The 25410-nt window shown below is 40.7% G+C and overlaps 1 protein-coding gene across 2 annotated transcripts in view; it reads right to left on the bottom strand.

The window, feature by feature from the left end:
- Nucleotides 1-3606: 3606 nt before the first annotated feature.
- glra4a (glycine receptor, alpha 4a) overlaps nucleotides 3607-25410 on the bottom strand; it is a 39845-nt gene continuing 18041 nt past the window's right edge. The window contains exons 2-10 of one of the 2 annotated variants that reach the window (XM_020087006.2): nucleotides 20989-21119; nucleotides 19180-19247; nucleotides 17476-17699; nucleotides 16284-16366; nucleotides 12633-12770; nucleotides 11569-11783; nucleotides 9183-9332; nucleotides 7057-7161; nucleotides 3607-4556 (exon numbers count right to left, since the gene is read on the bottom strand). In XM_020087006.2, the coding sequence (XP_019942565.1) occupies nucleotides 4266-4556; nucleotides 7057-7161; nucleotides 9183-9332; nucleotides 11569-11783; nucleotides 12633-12770; nucleotides 16284-16366; nucleotides 17476-17699; nucleotides 19180-19247; nucleotides 20989-21119 (1405 nt within the window). In that variant the 3' untranslated portion in view covers nucleotides 3607-4265. The remainder of the gene's footprint in view (nucleotides 4557-7056; nucleotides 7162-9182; nucleotides 9333-11568; nucleotides 11784-12632; nucleotides 12771-16283; nucleotides 16367-17475; nucleotides 17700-19179; nucleotides 19248-20988; nucleotides 21120-25410) is intronic. The other variant, XM_020087089.2, reaches the window with a different exon arrangement.

The raw sequence follows: 25410 nt of genomic DNA, 5'->3' as shown, positions 1-25410 counted from the left end.
ATAGGACATTTAACTCTAAAACCATGACACTCTTTAATTTATAATGGCATTTTTTCCTTTATCTCTTTCCCATATCAAACAGCAGGAAGACGTCATGAAGACCTGTGAATGTCTTAAAAGCTCAATGCAGCTGTGGAATCAAAAGTGTTTGCTTGGTTCGCGGCAGTTAAACCTATAGAGTCCCATTATAAATCTTTTTATCCTCATAAAGGTGACATACAAGAATTCCGCTGCATTTCATGGTGTCGTGTATGAAGAACTGTTGTCAAATCTAATTCAGTCTTCAATAAGCGCTCCCCAAGAAATTCTGAGTACTTTATAAAGCCAGGGACTTTTGAAAAGGGGGTTGACATAATTCTGACTGGTGCCTATTCTTTCTATGGAGGGATTGGAAAGGGACTAATTCCTTGTTTCTCCTATTTGCACACAAAGGAAATGCAGTGTGCATATATGTGTATCACCATCATCCACGTAAACCCCAAGCTGCAGTCCTCCCAGCTGTAGGGCTTCTCTCAGATGTTGGAATGTAGCGGCGCAGTGAGGGATTAGTGGAAATGAATCCACATAGGATTCCCTGTATAAGTATATGCAAGAATGAGTTTCACAGCTGTTTGAAATGCATGTTTTTGTTCCCTGTTCTATAAAGCATATCAATTGAAGATGCATGCTTTCCAGATTTTACGATGGAAATTGGAAAAGACGGAAAAAAATGTAGATACGGTAGTTCTCCGAGTTAGAAACGGGTTATTAAATTAAACAGCCCAGATGCTTATCTGACCTTTTGAAAGATATGCTGCGGTGTATCAATGCTACATTAACCTTCTTGACTCGTGCAAAGAGGGAATACATCAGGCTGCCTGAGTGATTCTATCACTTATAAATGATTTATTTAAAAGTAAAATAAACAAACAAACGAAAAGGAAACGATAGCATGTGTGTCCAACATTATATTAGTGGACAATTTAGCACTGGATAGGGGGTTAATTTGCATCAAACCCCTCAGTATTATATTATTTGCCACAAGATTTGTGTGAATAATCCCATGTGGAGGAAGCAGTTTCCCTCTGTTTACACTCATATATTCAAAGGTGACATGTGTAGCAGTGTGTCATTAATACATCACTGTCAAAAGAAACCAATATTTCCCCTTTGGCTGTTTTTCCTTCATCCAGCAACTGTTTACAAATGTTCCTACAGATGCAGGAATGTTTCTTAATGTTTGGTGCTAATTCTAGATTCCTATTATTCTAATGATTTTAACGGTGAACCTACCATTGGTCTTTATAGTAAGTTATTTAGTTTTTACAAAAGCTTATGTCTGCATGACTTGTAAAGAAGTAAGACATTTTAATTCCTTGTTAAACTGATCAAAAAAATATTTCAAAGCAACCATAGAGAGGAGCAAACCTCTGACAGATAAAAGCTCCCACAATGCAGCTGTGATTGCTGTCGTAAAATTTCATTATGTGTGAAAATCCCGTACATTGGAGTGCAGTATTATTTTTGTGTCCATGTGTGCGTATCTGCTTATGTGCGTGGCGGGTATAAGAAGCTGTGTGACAGCAGTATTGATCGCAGGTCTCAGGCTGCTCCCTCAGAGCTCACACATCAGTTTTAGCTATGGCACCAGTGACATTCAGCTGAAACGAGGAAGGGGAAAGCATGTTGATTACCCCCAGGGGAGTCAGCAAGGCCATGTCTTGGACATGAGGACCAGCAGCTGCATCGAATGCTGGCTTTTTCTGTCCTGCTCATTGTATAGTCGTTTGTACACAATGAGATGACACCAACGTAGGTGCATCGCTCATCGAAAACAAAGCATTCCCCAGAGCAGGTCTTCAAATAAGATGCAGCTCACAGTCTGGCGTCACAGGCGTCCAAAGGCTGTTGGAGCAATGAATATTTAATGTACTCATTTGGGTCCACCCTTCCGTCGGAGGATTACTTTATAGATCAGACAGTTTATAGCTGTGGGTTTCTTCTTGGTGCCCCGTGACAGGCGACACTATGGGGGCTGCGGGGGTGCATTTGTTAAAATCATCACACTCTTGGGATTGTATGCGTAATGAAAGTTGGCGCGTGGATCCCGTCGACCGAGCTGAGATCCTGCGTTATTGGAATCCATCAGTCTCCCGTGTCCTTGAAATTATACAAGTTCTGAGGGGACACGCTGTTTTCTGGAAGAGGCGATGGTGCGTTATGTGCCAGAAATTACAGGCTTATTTCGTGTCTGTCAGTCAGGGTTTGTGGATTTAGAAAAGCTTCTTATGTTGCTATGATATGGCACACACTGTTTTTTTTTTCATCCTAATTGAAACAATACAATCACTGACTTAAAGTAAAAGGAGAAAAGTTGTTAAGGTGATAATACCACTAGTGCTGAGTTTTGGTTTGGTGTTTCGAGCTTTTAAATTCAATTCATGAAAATTGGTGATTATTAAAATTTTTGAGGTAAAATTAGGTTTTTTGAATTTCAGCTTTGTGATATTTAAGTGTTTTCTTTGTCCATGCCTGAGAATTTACCAGACTTCATTGGTATAATAATATATGGAGGATATGATAGAATTGGAATCTTTTGTACGGTGTTGCAGTGGTTAGAACACATAGCTTGAAGGTTTTTGGTTCGAATTCCATTTTGCATTTTCTCCATATGTCTCCATTGGTTTTCTTTGGCTTCTACCTACAGTCCCAAAACATGCAGATTGGGGTCAGGTTAATGAGAAACTGTGTCCATAGGTGTTAATGTGAGACCGCCCCTATATAATCTGTATTCCACACCTGTCCGGTGGGGGGGGGTTACCGATTTAAACACATTTGTAAACAATAATAAATAAACCTTTTAGTGTACTTTAGTAAAAGTGGTAATCTTTCTTTTACTCATGAAAAATAGGAGTAAAAATAAAAGTGCTACGTTTATCCTTTAGTTCAATGTATGTACCTATATAACAAATGAGAAATCATAAAATAGAAACAAAGCCAAGCAGCACACACACACACACACACACACACACACACACTTTTTCATTAACTGGGAAACCATACAATACATTGGAGTTGATTAGGATTGGCAGCAAAAGGACAGAAGGCTCCAGCTGCCTCCCTGAATTCATAGTCATTAGCAGTGGAACACCAAGCGCTTTTCAAACTCATTAGTTGATAAAACAACCCTCTGATTTTCCATTAAAAAAACTCTCCGTCCTCCCTCACTGGCGACGCTCCCTCTCCACCCCAACCCTTGCATTTACACACCTTCAAAGCCGCTCCAGAGACGGCAGCTCTAACGTGCAATTGGTTTCTAAAACTAATTTAACCACATTTTCTCCACGATCGATCATTCAAGTATTTGGTGTCACAGCTAACAACTCCAGGCATGATTTAAAAAAAAAATCAAATAAAGCAACAACCAAACTACAGCATTTGTAATTGTAATTTGATTTCCACCTTCAGTTTAAGGTTTCCCCCCTCCCCCCCATGGGATAAGCTCTATTATAGGACTACAAAATAGAAAAATAATTGTGTGTGATGCTGTTCATCTGCGACTGGATTCTCGAAACACTTTCTGTGCATGCATCATTTTTCAAAGTAATCAACCAACTCTTCGATCGATTCCTGGCAGAATAACAATTTATTCGAATTTAGACAAAAGGAAATACATATTTGTGCTTTGTGCGGTTTAATGAACAGCTTTGTGTATATACACTTTATACACAGTTTTATATATATATATAATCTCTTGTTACAAGTTGCTGAACTGAATTATCACCACTTATTATTCAATAATCATGAATATCAAAGACCCTCCCCCCCCACACCCTTTTGTACCCATTTTAATATTTGTAAAAAAAAAAAAGAATACCTTTTTTTGTGTTTTTAAAAACATTCATTCAGAGATGCGTAGTGTCAAAATTCAAGTCATTATATCTCATCCAGCCAGGATTTACACCAACGTCTCTCAAACTCTCAAACATACCCCATGAATTCACAAGTATCACCAGCGTTTCCGCGTGTGTTGTAATCCGGACAAACCAAACCCGAGACAGAGACGTCAACCACAAACCACACCAGCCTGAACTCACGTAGATCAACCTCGTCTTTCCACTCAATCGCTCTTTGTCTGAGATCCTGAAGACACACCTGAGCACCGAGCAGTTTTAAGAAGCACATCTGCCTCTTTAACGCATTTCCTCATTGCGATGTAGATCTGACAGGCAGTTCTGGTTCTGAGGAAAAACAAAAAGTAGCATCTGGAATTGGCAGCTAGCACTTTACAAACTTGCGTGGATGTCCTCGTGTCGCAGCACTTTGTAGGTGATCCAGTAGAAGATGTTGAATATGAGGAAGCTCAAGGGAAAGACGGCTCTGGATATAGTGTCAATGCGCTTGGCCCGGTCCACGAAGCGCTTGTGAAGCGTCTCCCTATCGCACACAGTGACCGGAGGAGGGGGGGTGAAGACGCTGGCCCCTTCCACAGCGGCACCATCCTTGTTCTGCAGGCAGTGACCCAGTCCATAACCCCGGAAGTAAAAGCCGCGGCTCTCTCTCATCAGCTCCTCCTCCTGTGGAGTCAAGCATAGAGAAAACAGGTTGGCTGCACGCTGTCAACAAGAATTAGCTTACAGCTTTTAGCATTTCCTCTCGCTGGCTGATTCCCAAATGCGTTTGGGGTGGAACAGCACAGAAGAGTAGCAGAGTGCAACAAATCCATGACATACACAGAAAAAGAAGCATGGAGCCACATATGCTTGTAAATGCTAGTTATAGTCAGTAAATGCTAGTTATTACTATTATTATGACATTTGCATTCTCACATTCATTCTGTCCAGAGTTCAGTGCACGTCTGAGAGCAGCTTAACCGATGCTTACCTCAAATGTAATGGTAATATGAAGCATATGAAGGGGGCTGGAACAGGCACCAGTCTCAGATAAACTTTCTTTAATCAGTTAAGTGTTTTGAAGTTTCAATATCCCAAAGAGGGGAATCAGAGGGCATCTTCATTAAGAGGAAAAAAAAAGGAAATTATAATTCTGGAAGTTAATCAAAAAATTAACCTCCATCTCTCCTTTGAAGTGGCGAAATGATAAACGTTTCAAAACGCCTATTAATAAAAAGTCAACCTCACCAGAAGAGAAAAGAAAAAGGAAACTTGGCCTGATGCTTTGATGAATGGAAGGGCAGTCTATTTTTTTTTCTGAGGAGAATATTAATAGACGCACAGCTTAACTCTGACAGCCCTCTGACACTCTGAGAGATTCACTTTAGCGGGCAAAAGTGAAGATGTGGGATCTAAATTGGATGATTAGTAGTCAGCATGAAGTGCCCTGAGAGCTCTGATCCCTGCGTCCTCTCCTCTGTGTTTCTCTTCCCGCTGACCCTGACAGCTCGAAGTCACGCCGCTGGACGGACTGTGAGACACTACTCGCTCCTGTCGAAGGGGAGCCAGTCGCCCGATGTATTTCAATCCTGTCTCTTGCTGTTAAATTTCTCTTGCACAGTACGTTCACTTAGTCCTTTAAAAACTATCTGATCCCTGCCGGCTGCCCTTTTGCTTGCACCCTCCCTTTTTAGCTGAAGCTGCTACATTGATTTACTGCACTTCCTCCTTACAAGTGGGTGTGAGTTACTCTATGTGTACTAACTCTGTTGCCCCCATGACAAATTACACCATCCAACAGGGGGATAGTAACTCGCCTCACACGGCTTAATTATCCCTCCTACTCTTTCCTAAACGATACAGTACATCCTGTGCTAAAGTCTAATGGTGCGTTTCTCCAAAGATAATAGGTGCTCATTGTCTTTAGTCTGTGCTCTCAGCAGCAACCACATAGTTTGTGATTTGTGGGCAGAAGATCAGATGAGACTCGCTCCTACTCTCGTTGTGCCTCTGTGACGAACTGCACCACGTGCTGTGAAAAACGTTTGTTTTCTGTGAGCGAGCGCTGATGCTCTGCGTAAACGATGCATAAAAACTGTGATGACTTGAAGGAACGCTTGTTTCCTGCTGAGAAATAGACGAGAAAGTCGATACCACTCTCTTGTCCATCTGTTAACTCTGAAGCTACAGACTGAAACTGGAAACAAGCGGAAACAGATAGCTTAGCTTGCTCTGTCACAATTTAACATTTAAGCCGTTTTCAGACATGAACATCGGGATAAAGTCTGGACCCAATTTTCTGGACACTTTACGCAGTTCTCATGTGAAGAGGGAGGCTGGAGATTTTCCGTGTTTTACGAGTTTACAACTGGAATACATTCGGAACATTCAGTTGAGGAGTTGCCCTTGGGTCGAGCATGCAGAAGGCAGAACATCAATGCATAAGGAGTTGGCCGTATCGCCAAAAGCTCTCGAATCTTGTTGTCCTTCCAAGTTAACATCTTCGTAGACGTCGCAACACCTCCTTTTATTCTTGAGATATTTTTATTCCTTTCCGTCCATCTCATGTTAGAAATGTCATCAACACGCTCACTGTGAGTTTTCTGGACGTTTTCTCGCTGTGATCTCACTCAGACATTTTTCAAACATTTCACTACGGGGCTACAGAAATGGAATCGATTCAGCGCATGTCTGAAAGTAGTTTTTACGCTTTTCACACAGTTTTTAAATGGATCAAACAAATCAAATGTATCCTATAATCTGTTAATTACGGAGACAGTGGTAGACAGATCTCTGTATCTTCTTACATAACACGTCTGGCTGTTTCCTGCTCTTTCCAGTGCTAAGCTACAGACTACTGGCTGCTGGCTTCACACAAGAAAATGAGAGAAGATGAGGAGGATGACATTTATGGTCAATTTAAATGAACCTTAAAAACAGTTCACACTTTGAGGGAGGTATAAAGGGCAAAATTTCCAAATTATTAATGTTGGTGTAAAAGGGCAGATAGAGGGTCACAGGGATCAGCATAAAGTGGGTCTGGTTGTGGGAATGATGCCAGGATAAATTCAAGCTTTGTTAGGACAGTTGCATAATACAATCAGTTTTGGGAGGCTGGAGGCACGGACAAAAAAAAAAGGTCTGAAGGTCAGGGTTGACACAAGGGTCAATATTTTTTTTTTACCCTGGCACAGGCGCTGCAGTGCTGAGTCCTGTAGGTTGAGCTGTTACCAGGGAGGTCATTCACTTTCCGCAACGACTCAACACTCCCAGGCTGACTGGCAGACACCTCCATCGGAAAGGATAAATGGAAATAATTGTTATTGCTCCTTTTCCGTTTTTTGACTGCAAACAAATGTAGGAAAACGAGAAATACACACACACACACACAAAAACACCTACCTGTGTAATGCCAAAAATAAAGTGATTAAAGACGCAAAAAAGACAAATTGAAGCAGACGTTTTCAGCTTTTAATTAAAGAGTTGCTGTGATAGTGTTGGACATTATCTGCAGCTGTTAGTTTAGACAACTGGCTTTGGAGACAGGAAAAGAGGAGCCAATTGAAACTGTCTCTGTAAAGACTATAAGTGGAATTACAGATGAGTTTATTTGTTTTGTGTGAATATAAAGTAGTTTGACATGTCTGAGCCAATCACAAGGCTGGATAAGTGCATCGATTGTGCCTGGTTAGTCTGGGATCAGTTTCTCATCCTCTCTCTAGTACAACACCCCGGGTCAAGCGTCAATACCGTTCAGATGGATAGTTTGCGACCTGACACTCCTCAGTGGGAGTAATTGTGGAGCTGATGTGGACAGGGGGAAGTCCTCTCCTCCACAGACCATCATTTTCTCTCCTCTGTATCGACGCAGCAGGGCAGACTGCCCGGTAAATCTGCTGGACTCCTCCTGCCATTACAGGGGGAACTTTGTCACGGCTGTGGGAAGCTGCCCAGTACCTGAACTGTTTAATTGGATTCTCAAGACATCTCATCTGTTTCTCTGGAGAGTGGAACCTCGCTCTCAAAGGAGGTTTCACTCTGTCAATGTAGTGTTTGCCTCCATAGTTTCCCTTTAAAGACGGATTCTACTGTTTATTGAGTAAATGTGTCCAGAAACAAAGAATCCACTAATGAGACTTAATTTACTTAATAATGACTTAATTTATAAAAAATATGTATGAATAATTTATGGACCATTAATATGCATTAAACAGAAGAAACAGTTGGTTCTGGGCTGTAGATAATTCCATGGACTGTTTTTTTTACTCTTACAGAATTACTTTGCTTTGTCTTTTAAGTCCTGCAACAGAAAGTCAGTGGACACTTTGACAGTTTAATTTCTCCACAGACAATCTGGACATCAATTTAATGAGAACTTATCATACCAACAGAATTTACTGTCTATTCCTAAATGAGTTAATAATATTAACCTCAGAACTACTGGTCAAATACCTTATTTGCGAGTGTGCAGGTCATTAATCAAGATAATCTATTCGTCACTTTAAAATAAAGATTCAGGTCCACAAACCTTACCACGCAAATGTTAAATGTTAATTTGTTAACCAGGATTTTAGTATGCAATATGCCTCACAAGAGAAATATGTATATATATATATCTATATATATATAAAAATGAGCAAACAGCTGTAAATGTAACCCCTTTCAATACAAACTACAATTTACTTTTTGTTTTCTTAAACAAATTAGATACAGCACGTTAATTAGTGGAGCTAGTGGATTGATTTATTTTTACTTTTGGATCAGGACACACAACATTTTGTCTATATGCTAAGTTAAGCAGCTGTTGGCAAATGAGCGTATTTTTCAAACTTTCAACTTGTTGCTATAACAATAAGTCAAACATATAAAAAGATTTAGAGGACTTCTCTAAGAATGTATTTATGAAATGAGTACTTGTTTTGATTGTTATTGTGGGGGGGGTGTCTGTAGAGAGGCTGTTTCTCTGTGTCAAATGCAGTGACGGAGGGTAAGGATCACAAAGGCTCTTCACAGGTCACTGCTCACCATGGAAACAAGCTGATCTGAAATGAGCAGATCTTGCTCATGTAATACAGGATGACAGCCAGCTGTAGTGTGTTGATGTTGTAAGCTCCTGAATATACAGCGTCCCACAATAACAAGAGGCATAACTCAATGTTATAGGGGTTGACAAGGACTGGAGTGTGTGTCTGTGTTTCTCTTGTTATATTTTAGAATCTACTACACTGTGTCAGTGTCTATGTGCTTGTTTTTCCTTGTGGGAGCATGCTTTGGCCTGGGAATGTGTGTGTGTGTTTGATTTACACTTACTATCCTTTGCTGGCGCTGCTTTTTCCTCAGCCTGATGAACTCCTTGTGTTGCCTTGAGACAAAGTTAACGGCGGCGTACTCCAGCAGCGCAGCAAACACAAACAGAAGACACACCGCCATCCAAATGTCGATGGCCTTCACGTAGGACACCTGGGAACAGACAAGTTCACATCAATAGCCAATTGATGAAGCTGATGTATAATCTGTGGGGTTGTTCACAATCCTCTCGTCCCGCGGCTCTGGCACGTGATGACACACATTTTCGGGGTGGCGTAATTGTAATGAGTCAGTGGGATGCGGCACATAGCCACAAGACAGGTCACAGCTGAGACTTGGGCAGAGCCCCGGCCGCGTCGGTCACGAGAGAGGATGTGTCACAACACATTAGCAATGCAGACTGGGCATGCATAGTGGAGAAACTTCACTCAACTGAGCAGCAGTTTGCTGAGTGTTACAGATGTATACAGAGAGGAGGGAAAGAATCCTGGAAAAGGAGATGTCAGCTGGGTACAAAGTGTTATCTCCTGTGCACGCTAAACACCTCAACCATGTTTTAATCAGCACTTGCAGCTGTCACACATCTTTGTCTATTTTCACTGTGTTAAAATGTCATATAACACTAACCGACTCAGCTTTCTCACAATCGTAATACAGGATTTTCAAACACACAAATGATGACTCTGTCCCTTCCTTCAATGGATCCCCAGAAAACCTTCTTTGTTCATAAGCTGCCATCAGACATTCCAGAAAGAAGACATAAAACACCAAATAGTCTGTGTCAAATCATGTGCAGTATTATTCCTCCATGCGTCTGCAAACAGAGATGATAAAATACATTGACTCCATTAACTATACTGCCTATAAGAAATGATCACACACATCTTATTGACATATGGCCGATGGAGGTCGATGGTATTTCAACCATTTTTTAATAAAAATGAAATTGAACTTGAACCTCCTCTCTTTTGTTTCAAGGCACAGACCCTCATTACTTGCATAGCTAAAAACGATTTGATTTCTAGAAGAGCCATTCAAGCTGGCACCATAACTACGGAGGGAATAAAGATTTAGGATTGAACTATCCACCAAATTGACTTGAGGATGGAGATTTTTATTAGTGATGGTAATAGGACATAAATCTGTGGCATGTGAAAATGTACTTTTTTTCTCATTTCAAACACTGGGATACTTTTTAAACAAGACAGGGGAACTCCATAGACATGTCTTCATTTTCACAAGGACAAAGCTGTGGGCTTTAAGGTTAAAGGACATTACAGAGGTGGGTTTGTGACTGGAAGCGCTTTGGTTTGTACTCCATGAAAACAGGATACATTTGAGTGTGCATGACACTGTGCACTACTTCCTGATGAATGCAATGCACTGCATTTTAAGGACATGAACATTACACTGTGTGTGATTGCACTTGGCAGCTTCCAGGTTTCAAATGTGTGTAAATGTGTGAATGCGAACTGGGAGATGCGGGAAAAAGTTCTCTGTTACTTCTCGGAATAAAGTTTTGTAAAAATCCTCCTCAGGCTGAAAATTCAGTAAAAAATCTCCAGGCTCCAGTGAGAGTCTAGTACTATTAACTCAGGATGAGGCAGAACTACTGTTGCTATGGTTACCTACAATTTAATATACCTTGTGCAGCGAGTTTTTTTTTAGGAGCACTAGACCTCATCAATGTATTATAAAATACATTTTAATGGACACCTACCAGCCAATCAGAAACAAGTATTTGTCATTATGATGGTGAGTATGTCTCTACCCTGTTCCCTGTCTCTCCTCAAGTACAGAGTGCACTCCTCTGCCAAGGAGATGGGTCCTGCATGTCTTCCAAACAGAGGCCAGTGTCCTCACCTCACCCCCTGTTGTACTGTGTTCTTCCTAATTAGTCTCTAGCCTTGTCCTGAATCAGGACCTGCCACCACGCAAAGTCAGCATTTCATGATTTAATATGCTTTTGCTTTTACCCGACTTCAGAGGACATCGCTTTTGCAGTTGAGCATTTTTGTCTGACTCTTCAGTATGTCAGGAAATATCAGATACGAAAAGGAAGGTATTTCAAATCGTGTATTCGTGGAATTATGTCAAAGCTAAATATCAGATTAGTCTACAAATTTCAAACTCAATTTATTCGATTTTTTTATTTAGTCATGAACCTTGATGCTGCTAGAATTATGTAAATGCTTCTCCACATATACTTGTTTTCATTTTAAGCACAGTAGCAAAAATGTCACTTTATCTGTGCAATTTTGACAAAAGCAAGAAAGTTGTAAATGGGATAAACATCAACATCATTGTCAAACTGCACCTATGTAAATACACAACAAATACCAGGATGTAAAAGTAAGGGAAGAATCAGCCGGACTGATTCCGGACTCACCTTGGGTAGCGACGCTCTTGAACCAGAGCTCTGCGTGGTCATCGTCAGCACTGTGGTGATGCCCAGGCCCACTCTGGCAGGTGCAGCGTCCATGTTAATCCAGAAAGAGACCCATGAGAGGATGACAATGAGGAGGGATGGGATGTACATCTGGATCAAGTAGTAGCCCATCTGACGTTCCAGGTGGAACTTCACTTCAATGCAGGTGAATTTACCTGCAAACACAAAATGAAAATATTTTAGATGTATGCCCCTCAATGAGCCAGAAATTCCATTTTTGGTCAAACCCCCTGTAAATTCAACCATGAATGTTATCTCTTGTTTCCAGCACGAACCAAAGGGTTGTTGGTTTGATCCCAGTACACAGGCTGAAGTGTCAAGTGGGCAAAACATCAAACCCAAAATTGCACGACAGTTGTTCCAAAAGTGTATGAATGGTGTCTGATAGAGAAACATTTCGCCTATAGAAGTACTGTATGAATGGATGAATAAGACTTGTACTATAAAGGGCTTGTAGTGGACTAGAAAAGCGCTCAATAAATACAGTGTACATGAATGTATGTGAATATAAGCAGTCGACGTGAGTTTCTCCTTCGGGTGGCAGGGGTCAGCTTTAGAGATGGGGCGGGGAGGGTGAGTAGGAGTTCAGACATCCCCAAGGAGCTTTGAGAAGAAACACTGCTCCTCCACATCAAAAGTGGACAGTTGACGTGGTTCTGGATGCCTCCATGTCTAACCTGGAGAAGACCCCGGGATGGACCCAGAACTCTCTGGAGGGATCACTTAACACATCAGGAACACCTTGGATCCCCCTGGAAGAGCTGGAATACCTGACCTGGCCTACCACTGCAACTGTGGAGTGGAAGGCAATGGATGGATGAATATATAAATACAGTTATTTACCATTTGCAATATTTTTAAACTTGTTGCCAATCAGCTGGATTTCTTTCTACCTCCATTTTCATCGTACATACTTTTGAGATTAAGAAATCAGTCGATAGAACCCAATTAAAATTTGGGATTTTACTGGTTTCTGAACACTTCATGTGGAATTCATGAGGTACCTGTGTTGTAATATTTGGTGCAGTAGCCTAAATCCTTCTCCTCTTTCAGCACAAACTGTGGGAGGGTGAGATCTTCAGCCACCTGAACAGGGTTCTCAGACAGCCACTCGAAGATCAGGTCGTTCATGGTGTAACCGACTGTGAAAAGAGAACAGGGGGATAAAGAGAGAGAAGAAGAAATTGAAATATGGGAGAAATGTTGAGAAATGTGTATCAGTGATGGGATATAACACATCTCCTGTTGTTTTGTATTCATACAGGAACACCAAAGACAAAGGCTGTTTAGACTGCTCAACTCAAGTAAAGTGCTGCACTAGCTGTTAAAAATGCACATCCTCATTATCACTATTGCTGTGATCCTCCCCCTCCTCCTTAACCACATTTTTCACTTGGATCTTGTTACGATGGAATAAAATCGGTGCCTCATAAACATCAGGACCCTCGGCTAATGAGACTCTGGGAGCGAGAGCCTGAAACTCAGAAGACTGCGGTGATGTAATGCCCCCTCTGCCCATCTGTCCAGCAAGCGACCCTCTACCCATCACGTTTGTCACAGGAAAAGGTCACACACCATAGCTACAGCCGTGTTGTCATGGTTGCTTGAAGGTTACAGAATAAGGGGGACATGAGGAGCATAGCTGAGGCCAGTGGAGATACTGAAATGTGAGTCTGTGTGTGTGTGTGTTCACCCACACCGAGCTGATTAGTGTGTGTAATCTTGCCACTGCACGACATGTGGCTGCAGCAATGTAAATAAAAAATCCAACACCACTATGTGATATAATGGAATACGTGTTTCTGTGTATATATAATCAGCCGAGCATTTAGAGATGACCACTCAGGATAGGTCAATAAGAAATTTTGCATTGAAACACAAACGCACACACTATTGATGTGCATGATCTTCCCCTCTTCACACCTGCCTTAAAAATCCATGCCACGTGCAACAACATCACAGAATTCCTCACACATCAGAATAATACTGATCTCCGCTGGGACCCTTTAGGGCCCGGGTAACAAAGACATCAATTATTCAGGATATTATACCGCATTCCATACCACGGGCCTGGAAAACAACGCTACTCAAACACACTTATCTAGTTCACAGGGAGAATTCACTGTCATTCACGCGTCTTGCTTTAACAAGGAGAAAGGAATAGGCGTGCTTTACAATGCAATGAAATGGTCCCTTTTCTTCAGCTACAGCTTAGCAGTCTCAGAACATAATTGACATAGTTTTCAGTTTGCGATCCAAATGAAATTCATGAAACAGAAATTCTGGAATATCTCAGCGAGGTCGATTAGTGCCTGTTTGTCGTATGCCTTCTTCTTTTTCATGAATAGAAGCAGTTCGCCCTAATGAAAGTCTCCGTCTTAATGTAGCTACGGTTATGCTTCAGATTTGCTGTCCTGCTCTTTTCCACTTGTAGTGTGAGTTACAAAGTGGTTCTGAGGTAGCTGGACGTCAATGGCTCAAGGCAAAGCCAAGTGGTATAAGCTGCATTCTGTATGTGGAGCTTTGATGTTTCAGAATAAGGCAAAATGTATTTATACGACGATATGAGCCTGTGGCGTGAAAATGCTAGAAAAGAAGATTGTCCCTGGATCTCTCAAAACCAAAAAGATAATGCTCCTCATCTTCCATGAAGAGACGATCGTTGCCATATGCTGCAGTCGTGGCAGTAAAACCACTAATGTCTACTTAACATCGCGCTCCAGCTAAGGTGATCACACCCTTGGGTAGCGTACCAGCCCTCGTCAACTCAAGGCTAAGTATCCTCGTCAGGCGTTTGATTAGAAATGATCACGCCTCTTCTAATGGCAATGGGATGTGATACACTTCTCCAAATACACAAACACACACACTCTGTTTGCTTGAAAGTAAAGGCTAAAATACTTTTATATTTTTGTTTTTGAGCTGGCTGCATTGTTTATTGGATTTGTTATTGTTTTGTCCCTGCGTTAATTTGCAGAAATAAATCATGCCGCCTCCTGTACAAAGAACGAGTAACTACTTCTATACAAACCAGTACCTCTTGTTCTTATTGAATCAGATAAGGATGCAGGTTTGATATCAGCGTTCCCCTCCACTTATTTGTTTGTGAGAAATGCCTCTGAAAAGGTGCAGCAACTTCGTGGTATGGGTGCTCTATGCTTTTCCCCCCATTTGCCAGACAGATCCTTTTGTCCCTGTGTTGGGAAATTAGGTCACCTCTAGGCACAGGGGTTGGGTCACATATAATAAAAGTGACACAAAATTAAAGTTTCATTATTTATATCCTGGAAATTGGTTTCACAAGGGCAGATACTATCTCTGCTAAAGGCAAGGGAAGACCGAAAAGTGGGAATATTGTTCCTACCCTAAGTTTTACCACTGTAATAAGATTTTTTAAACGGTATCAAATTCATCTCGTACAACTTTTCATTTTTAATGAATGTGTAACAATTGCTAAGCAACAGATGATTTGCCGCGCTTGTCAAGCTTTCTGTTTGTGCACAGCACATACGTAGAGATAACAGAGGGAGATTTACTGTCTGAAATAACTCTAACAATGTCCAATTGATGTCAGACAGTGGCTGACAAAAGCAGACCCCTCATTTAAGACTCTTCTTTTCTGCATAATTTGTGCCACTGATGGAAGTGCATTTCTTGTAAAGCTGGATAGCGACGCCACTGCAGCCATGGGAGAATTTTGTAAATAGGAGAATTTTCGAATTTGTCTGTTTTTTACCTCTCAGCTTTGAGTTATATGCACCTGGAGTAATAAAAAACGGATCAAAATACATGGCGACGGATCAGTGAGAAGGTTGGCCTGAAAGAAATCAATTATTACTGTAGATCATGTTTGTTTTTGGTAGCTCAGGCAAATAAAAGATACAACTGTTATCATCATAAAGTATTTGCTACTTTCCTGTGGCACAAAGTTCTCCAACACATCGGAGCTCCCAGAGGTTGTCATGGGAATTAATACAATTCTGGTTAACTCTCATACGGACACAGAGCAATGTGGAAAGAAGGCAATTAGCCATGATAACAAAGATGTCACACTGTCATATCAGTAAATATGGAGGTCACTGATGTCAGCGTTTAAGGTTTCATTTGAAAGTTGATGTGTAGTGTAAGCCAACACATTTGTGAGTGGATGATAATGAAGAATAGGAGGAAGACAGCCAAAGTTTTAATTATGGCTTTTTTGTGGAGAAATGCTGCTTCAGAAAACAAAAAAATAATCTACCATGCACAGTCAATATAAACAGAATATAACTGAAACTACACCACGAGCCCACTTCAACATGAAGCTGCCGTGCCTAGTTATGGTTACTAAGCAACCATTGGACAATTGTTGTTTGGTGTAGGGGGTCAGCGAATGCTCGGTTGTGTTCCCCCCACCCCCAAAAACACAATACATTGACAGACTGGCCTGATGGCAGCAGTCACATTCTAAATATCATTGACAAATAACCTCATTCTAAATATCATTAATACATGATTAGGATGTAATTAGAAAACACAAGGGAACCATTTTTCATATGGACTGTGTAATGAGACTATTGATAAGATATTGTTTGTGTCTTTTGGGGTGAAAGGTAGAAAAGAGGAGAGATTGAACGAGGGAAGAGGGAAAAAATGAAGCAGAAGAGAAGACTCACAGCTTTCAAGCTGCATGGTACAGGTCTGAATGTCCATTGGGAAATTCTTCAAGTCCATAGGGCAGGACAGGATAAGAGTCAGCCTGAGATAGACGGACAGATTGGAAGAGAGAAAGAGAAAAAGAGCAGTAGGGAATGATAAAAAAGCACAAAAGGGTTCAAGGAAAAGACACTAAACACAAGCACAATAATAATAAGCCAATGGATCACTTCCAAGCTGCTTTGCTAATTATGAAACAGGAGTCTGTATGATGTATAAAATGAGATAAATGGCAAAAAATAGACAATAGATCTAATAGATTGGAGAAAATGCATAAAGTCGCTTCAATTTGATTACTCGTTGCACCACAGTAATTGCAGCTTAATCGGTGCAGGCTTTGTTTGTTTCATTTGTTTTGGTGTGGATGCATTAAGACTTGAAAAATCCTCAGAGAGAAGAGAGGGAGAGCTATTCAGGAGTGTGTCTGTAGGAAAGCTGTGTAATTACCTCCTGTAATGCATCACCCAGAAGCAAAACAAGAGCCGCCTGCAGTAAACACAGGGGCGCCCGATTGCTACAGCGTAATGATGACACAATATCTCTCTCACCACTTGAAGAACAATCTGCAAACAGCCTGGTGATTGACTTTCCTAACGTCGTCTGAATTGTGTCTGTATTTAGATCTCAGACAGATGTTTGATCCATAATTACAGTAAATCAGTGAAATGAGGTGGTGATTATTTATATTTGCAATACTGTTATCATGAGTGTTGTATACTCCCAAGCCATCTGCAAATGTACTATCTCTTGTAGTGTCCTTACAAAAGGAATCTATGGCAGACTGGCTTTGTTTTCATGCCTGCAGTTGTGGTTTTGAGGTATGTATGAATAGGATTTGTGTGATGTGTACCCAAATACACTTCTTTACAATATATAGTGATTGCTTATTATATTGAGCTTAAATAGTACAGTAAAACCGACTAGTATTTTATGGCATTAATATAAAGGAATTCTGGAAATGTAAAGTTCATATTTAAAAAGTGAAGTGGATGCTGGAGCAGAAGCCTCCGACAATAAAGCAATGAATGTGGCAAAGCAGTCTTTCATCTTTTAAAAACTGAGCCCTACATAAGCCTTCTGATATCGTTCTCCGACTGGTTATTCCAGGAATCAGTGGGTCCGATCTATTTGGTAAAAATGATCTCTAGTTACCTGATACTGTACAGGACGCTGCCATCTTGGAAAATCCGCAGCAGCTTGTTATCAGTGGTCACCTCGTGGAAATTGGCTCCTTTCTCGTTTGCAAAGAATAAATCGGGCTTCCAGATAGAGTCCAACATGGATGGATCCAGATCGAGGGAGTCGTCTGGGTATTCGCTGTAGGCCAGACGAGGGTCATTCCATTTTTGCCGTAGAAATACGTTGAGCCTGTAGTCCTGTGGAAGAACTCGAAGTAGTTAATGGGAAATACATCAGTGGTAAGATGGAGAGCTCAGAAGTGGATCATTTTGTGGTAGACATTTGAGATGTTTCAGGGAATAGTCTGATCCCTGTGTCACTACTCTAGTCCATACCTGGTAAAAATTGCTGAAGTAGTGTTTTTACTTAAATATCATTTTAGTTATGGTTAGGGGTCGATGGGTAAAAGAAGAAGGGTGAGAATTTCTGTCTTTACCACAAACTGCATATAAAGGATGACATGAATGCTCTACAAAAGTGAGGCCAAAGCATCTTGATCGCCACCTGGTGGCTGGCTTCAGTATAAGTCATAAATCTCACTTCCTCCATGTTAATGGATGGGACATGGACCAAAATCAAAAAAAGAACACAATTATTACATTTCTAGTAAGTTTGGTTTTAATTAGTTATTAAACGATATGAAACGATGACTGTTGAGACTGGCTCGCGATTGGTCGAGCAAATGTATGGGCGGAACCTCACTAACAGATGGCGCCATTCATATTCTGGATATTTTAAGTTCATTTCTGGATAGTGGGAGGAAGTGGAGAAGCGTCATTCATCTTCATGTACAGACTGGTATTTACTTTACAGTGATCTTGGTCAGACCAGATAATAAAGGGATAACGCCCCTTCTTAACCATATTAGTCAGATTTTTCTCAAAGCCAATTACTGAGTAACACGTTGATGTTTGTTCAGCCATTGTGGTCACAGGCTGCTGATGAACAGAGGTTTGCCAACAGAGCACAGACCAAGCACTGAGCACTGTCCCTCCTGCCTGCAGCCAGCTCACATGAGTAATTAAATTACAATCCTAATCTATGCAATTAATTCAGAGTTCATCTTAAGGCGTCAAAGATTGTTGCTTTTCTTGCTCCTTCACTTCATTTGTCAAAACAGAATCGCCTGCTTCACCGGTGCTCTCAATGACATCATTAGCATTGTCATTCTCTTGGCTAACCTGACTGGATGTCCGGCCCGTTAGGTCTCCCCTGGACAACCTTAAACAGTCCGCTGATGCTTTGTGCTGACCCAGCAGTTATCACGCAGCAAATGCAAACTTGAGGGCAGCCATTTTCCCCCCAGAAACCCCTGCCCTCTCCCTCCTGCCTTTTCATTCATTTTCTCAATTTTTCATTTTAATTGCAGAGTGGACAGTTCATTATCAGCATGTCAGTGACCCACTGGTCTCTGAAGGTTGCACTGTTCTGCTCCAGGAAACACAGAAATGAGGGGAATGGCTCCAGCACTGAGTGGATTAGCAGAACATTGGTGGGAAAGAAAGAAGATGGAGTGCCTCAACATTTCTCTGTTTATTCTAGAGGGAAACAACTAATCATCATAATCAATAATCAATTAATAATCAAGTAGAAACAAAGTAATCGCAGTGTTGCTTTTAAAGAAATACATTTGCCTTTCCATACACGTAACAATAAAAATCACTAGCGACTTCTTACCATTGTGGTTTCTGTGATGGACCCAAAGCTGTTGATGAAAATATTACAGGTGACATTCACAGGTGGACCTGAGGGAAGAAAAGTAAAACTGACTGGATTTCACATCTTTCACTTCAAATGGGATTAAGCATCACACTGCTGTCTGCATTAAACTTACCAATTATAATATGTATCTCCTGAGGCTTCTTAAAATTTAAAGCACTTCCTCTACTTTCCAAATGTTGCTGCAGTTTAACTTATACCAGCTCCAGTTCTGCTGTTTTTAACAGGCAGTTTTTTTACCAGCCCAGTCTTCTCCAAGTTTAATTGCAGCTTAAAATTTTAAGAGAAAAAATTGGCACAGTGTCTGAGAGAATCATCGCAGCAATAGAGTCCCCAAATTATGTTTATATCCCACTACTGTGCAACAACAAACACATGAAACATCACCTGAAATCTGTTTTTTTTAAATTTGCAAATAATGTATGACTTAGGCTTTGCATGGATATTAACTTTGATATCCATCACACTTAAACATCCATAAATCCATTGAGAAATCCTAGGAAACAAGATATCGTGTATGAGTCCAGAACTTCACCTTGAATAGCATCATTTTTTGGGTTTTCATTCATGCAGATACTGTGAACAGGAGCTGATAGAAGCTAATCAAGCAGGTTTTAATGATTGTCATAAAGGCAAATGCAGGCAAAAGCTCAGGTATCCAGCAATCTATGGCAATGCATTTATATCTTTCAAGAAACCTTATGAATGATTATCCCCCAAATCATTGTGACTAGATCATAGTGTGATATTTCATAGTGTCACATTTGTAAAGTCTACTTCTGGACCAAGACATTAATTTGTCTCTATCAAAACAAAGAACCTATCACCTATCAAAAGTTCTATACATTTTAAACCTATTTTACATTTTATGTAGGCCTATATATCATTTTGACTCCAGCTACTTTTAGACATTAACTGATCTCCGTAGCTGTAGCTTCGGTCATTTCACAGATGCAAAAACAAAAAACTAAACTAATACAAATCTCTCAGGATAAAAAAGTAGGTGCCGTACACTGTGAGATTTGAGATCTTTTGATGAAAAGAGCCAACACCAGTGTCAATGTGACAACATGATTTCCCCAGTGGAATTTATACGTCCCCCAAATATTCCGAACATTTTCCTGTTGTTTTAAACACGTCTGACCTGGATAATCTCCTGCTGCGTTCTTCATATGTAAAAGGCAAACTCCAGAAAATGTCCTGACATTTTCCAGAGTTGGTGTCTGAAATGAAAGTGTCAGTTGTTTTGCAAAACCTCTGTCCTGAGCAGCAACAACCCTGATCACCTCCATGTGAAGCAAAATCTCACACATTCTGCACTGGGAAAAACCCACATGGCCAGTGAATATCATCCTGGCAGCAAAAACATATAACCCTTTAAAACATATTCGTATAAATGATTGAATAATAAGGTAATTCGTCCAAGACTTTTACTGCATGTCCCTAAATTGCGTCAATATCAGAGCGAGGGGGGGGCTGGCTGTCACTGTAAATACTTTGTTAAATGTTGAACTAACTGTGTTGCTTGAATCCATGTCGAGTGGAAACGAGGACGAGCTGATAGAATATATATGTAGTGAAGGGCTGGAGACGTCAGAATATAGTTTCTGACAGATCAACGTTCAGCACGTTCACATGAGAGCGACCGGCAGTTTAGCTTTCACAGCACAGATCCACTGCTCTCTGTTTTGTTTTTTCAAGTTCACGTTCTTTCCGCTGGATTTTCTTGAGGGCTACAGTGATGGTCTGCCCCGGCGTGTGGCGTACCTTTGAAGTAGGGTCTGATGCGGGCGTCATATCCTGACGTTCTCCCCATGAGCTTGTCCAGGAAGTCAGAAGGCGACAGCTGCGGTCCTGCCCTGCTGGGGGGCTTTATCTCCTCCTTACAGGAGCTCAGTCTGACATTACCCAGGGTGAGGGGGGGAGGAGGGGGGAAGGGAGAACAAATACAAAGGAAGAGAAAAAGGGAGAAGATTTGAGAAATAGCAGAGGAGGACTGTGTATATGTATGAGAGTGTAGCAGTGTGGGTGGTGGGGAGGAAAAAAATAATGAGAACGAGAAGCCAGCAGCCATCAGCAAGTCAGTCATCAGCAAAAAATACCCAGCGGTGGAAGGGGAAATGGGGGAGAAAAATGACGTCTGAACGGCTTGCCTCAGCCGGCAACTAAAAGCTTATCTATTTCACATCATGTCGGAGACTTATTACGCTTGTAAGGCCTTGATGAGAGAGAAGCAAAACAGAAACAGAGGTAAACTCGTCCCTCTCCTGTGCTTCCTGCAGCTCGTGGCTTAGCAGGGGTAAGGCTTGACAGATTGATGGCTCAATTGTAATGCTATGAATGTCACACCGGGGAGAGGAAGAAGTTGATACAAGCTCCAGCGAGGCTCAGGCAGCCTCTGACAGGAATAACCAACAGGCCGGAGAGAAAGTACAGAGAGACGTAGACAGAAGAACAAGATTTTTGATTTCTCACTGGCTTTCTTCAGCTGATTGCACCACGTCCTTTGATGCGATTGTTAACAGTTCACGATCTGTCATGATCTGAAACTGTGGCGTACAGATGGCGGGTTCAACTTCCTCCGAGGCACAGCTCTGCTGATGCCCTCTGTTCTCATAGGCGTGTATGAAGCCGCTCGCTGATCCTCCGATCTTACGGCCTCTTAGCTGTTAGTTAGAGCCACATAAACTGTGTTGTCAGGGGCGACAGGATACTGGAGTTTGTGGAGGACGTATTTGGGAATTAGAGAATGAAGCTGAGCTGATCCAAAAAGATTTGTAATAATGTAGACGCAAATTCATATGTGACAGCAGCAGATATTCAAAATGAAGTAGACAAGAGTACATGAAGTATATAGAAGATAAGGCAATATAATAAAAAAAAAAATTGAATTGCATAAAAATAACTAGAATATGTACACCGTCCACTACATGATATTATTTGTGGAGACTTCAGGAAAGTGCAATGGCACACGATGATTGCACAAGTATATTGTTTTTGAGCATTATTTACAAGGAGATATTGAAATAGACGTATATTTATATATATATGTATATGCATATATAGACTGTTAAATAAACAGTAACAGTAATATGCAGCCATGATAAACAATATGAATACAAGTATAATCAGTATAACTTTTTAAACTGTTGGTGGTTCTTTCTTTTTTCTCCACACAAACTGTTTACTGCCAATCCTTCATTCTGAATTGTCCTTGTTCACCTGTGATTCGTAAATCCTTCTCAGCCTTCAGAGGGAAACAGGCTGTCATTCCCTCAATGTTATCTACTGACAGTGTTGTGCTACAGTGTCTGAATGTAAATTAACCATCTGTTTAAATCAATCAAGATATAATTAAGCATTCAATGGTTTTTGTGCAATAACAGTAACTTGTTTGCAATGTGAGGTATTTTTCATCTTTTTCTGTTTAATCTTTTACTCCTTTTACTTTGTCACGCTTTTAATGAGACTTTTTGTGTTTGGATTCATGATTTATGTTTTTGGACTCATTTCTGCTTTGGACTTTGGTTTTGTATGTTTGGATTTTATATCTTTGCACATTTAGTTCTTTATTTCATGTTTTATTTTGAAACACCTTTCCCTGTGAGTCTGTCTCACTTCCTGTCTTTGTTCGGTTTCCCTCCACTGTAGATCACCTGTCAGGCCTTTCTTCAGTTTCACCTGAGTCTTGTTCACTTTGTGTCTTTCCCTTTGTTCAGTGACAGTTTGTCTCATCAGCTTTTCAATTGTTCCAGCATTTTGTCTTAATTTATTTCCCCTGTAAGTTTTGGATTGAGTTTTGGTTTTTGACCTCACCTTTGGATTCGTTTTGTTTGGATGCCTCATCCTTCAGACCGTCTACCTGCTCATCTACTGGTAAGTCATGTTAAAGTCTAGTTATGTGGTGTCTAGAGTCCTATGTTTTTACCAAACTATTTACACAACTATTTGTTATGGAGGTAACTCCTGTTTTCAGACTCAATTACCTCAGAGGTTTTGTTCTCATCTGCATTTGTGTGTTTGGCTGGTAGTTATCAGGATGATACAAAACTACAGAACAGATTTCCACAAACATTGGTGGAAGGATTGGTCAAGGAAGAACCCATGAAATTTAAGTATGGATCCATATCGATGAGTTTGTGCAAAGTGATTGAAGTGTCCTGTTGGGCCTTGGCGGAGGTATGGGCTCTAATGATAGCAAACTATTTATTGTGCTGTATTTGTGATGGGGACAGCTGAGCTCCTGTCACCAACCCTTTTTTTTTGGGAGTGTGTTTAGCTACACATGTGGACAGATAGTGAAACCAGAAGAATTAATCTAACATGACATCTACCATGTTAACATACAAACAGTTGTCATGGTAATGTACAAAACTTCTCCACTAACCATTCAATAGTTTCCCTCCCTGGAGTCTGGCAGTTACAGAGGCTGAAAATAATCGATACAATAACCACATCCAGCACTTTCAGTCCGATTCTCTCAGTGGAGCTGTGCACATGTCTCAGTCTTTCTTATATTATAAAGCTCAACTCTCACTGGTCCCGACTCCACTCCACACTGCTCCTGGCTGAAGTCCACTCTGCTGCTGACGATACAGTGTACTGGAGACCCTTTAATGTCTCTCCCTCTAACACACATAGGTGCACAGAGAAATGGTCTTTTATCCTTACTGTCATTAATTACAAACACTCTATGGGTTCGTTCAGAGAAAAAATACTGCCAGTACTGATGACAATTCTGTGTGAAATCTTTTATTTCAACGTATCGAGACCAGCCTGTAAGATGCCACGCTTCCCGTATCACCCTGATACTGTATGTCAATGAGTCAGTGCTCTCAAGTCAAAACTAGAAACCAACACACACTTCCCCAGCAAATTCTAGTGGAATATTGCCTGGATCTGTGTCTGAGTCATCTCAGCTTGTTGATGATGATGAACACGCAAGAAACAAATGAGATGCGTCACACGTAAAAGGTCTATTTTTATGCTGTTTCTTGACACTATGGTGCAAATGCATTGATAGTAAATGATCAGATATGAACTGGAACTGTATTAAAGAACATTTCCTCTTAGGCCACATTTAGAATTTATAGTGCAGATGACTTCTTACACCTCATGGTTGCGGCTAGATGTAGCATCACCGCACCTGATTACCGACATTCATCTGCCACGCCTGATATTACTTGGACCACTGCTTCCTGTTGTGGTATTTAATGGATTGTTAATGTTGACGGGCATGCCTGTTTGAGCATTTGCAGTCATTTTTATGTCTCTGTCTGGTCGGAGATATTTCTTTAAATGAAGATCGTCTGGACAGAGAGGTTTTTTCTAATGGAGGGGGAAAATATTCATTGCCAAGACATAAGTTAATTTCCATTAACTGCACTTTTATAACTTTTTTTTAAATTTACTTCTCTATATGTGAGCACTCCAGTATCTGCAAAGCCTTCTTGAGGATGTTTTGGTCATGGTATTTAGAGTCATATTCAAAGTGTTGAGGGAAAAATTGGCAATAATTAGCTGATAAACTTTGGGTTATGGATATTAGAGCTTCAGCATTTTATTTTAATTATAAACACTTTAAACTCTGATGTGTTGAACTTCTCACCCTCAGATGTGGGAGTAGCTGCTTCCCTCTTCATCAGCCTTCGTGCAATTCTAATTGGACACTTTTTCTACTGTCAGAATGGCATCAATTCTTGAATACTGACTTATCTTTCTATCATGGAAAGGTCGGAAGAAGAAACAACCTGTTTACATGCATGAAAAAAGATCTGTCTGACAAACGTGCGTACTTGTGTCCTGAGGGACTCCATTGAGGTTTTAGATTCAGTGCAGCTGGTTAGAGAACTAGACTTCCTCAAATGTGCATGTCTCCATTGACCAACAATACATATTTTGTGTGTTAGGAAATATTTTTAGTATCTTAAGTCCTTTGCGGTTAATGTACTGTAAAACAGTCTCTTAAAATTATCTGTTTCAAGTGTATCTGCAAGTGGCCCATCAGAACCCTTCAAAGCTAAATTATGTGGTTCTTTGTCTGTGGGATTCAATTATTAAGATGCTCTTTGCTGACATTTAATGAGCCTGACCTTTTACTTCCCCCTACATCCCTTTGATTTGAGCATTCGTGCCACACTGCTGTCGAGAATACGTAATGACTCCCTCTTTTCTTCCATTATAGAGCAA

The sequence above is a fragment of the Paralichthys olivaceus genome, chromosome 9 (assembly GCF_024713975.1).
Source record: "Paralichthys olivaceus isolate ysfri-2021 chromosome 9, ASM2471397v2, whole genome shotgun sequence".
Lineage (NCBI taxonomy): Eukaryota > Metazoa > Chordata > Actinopteri > Pleuronectiformes > Paralichthyidae > Paralichthys > Paralichthys olivaceus.
The sequence above is the reverse complement of the archived record's forward strand: the minus strand, read 5'-3'. Positions and strand labels throughout refer to the sequence as shown.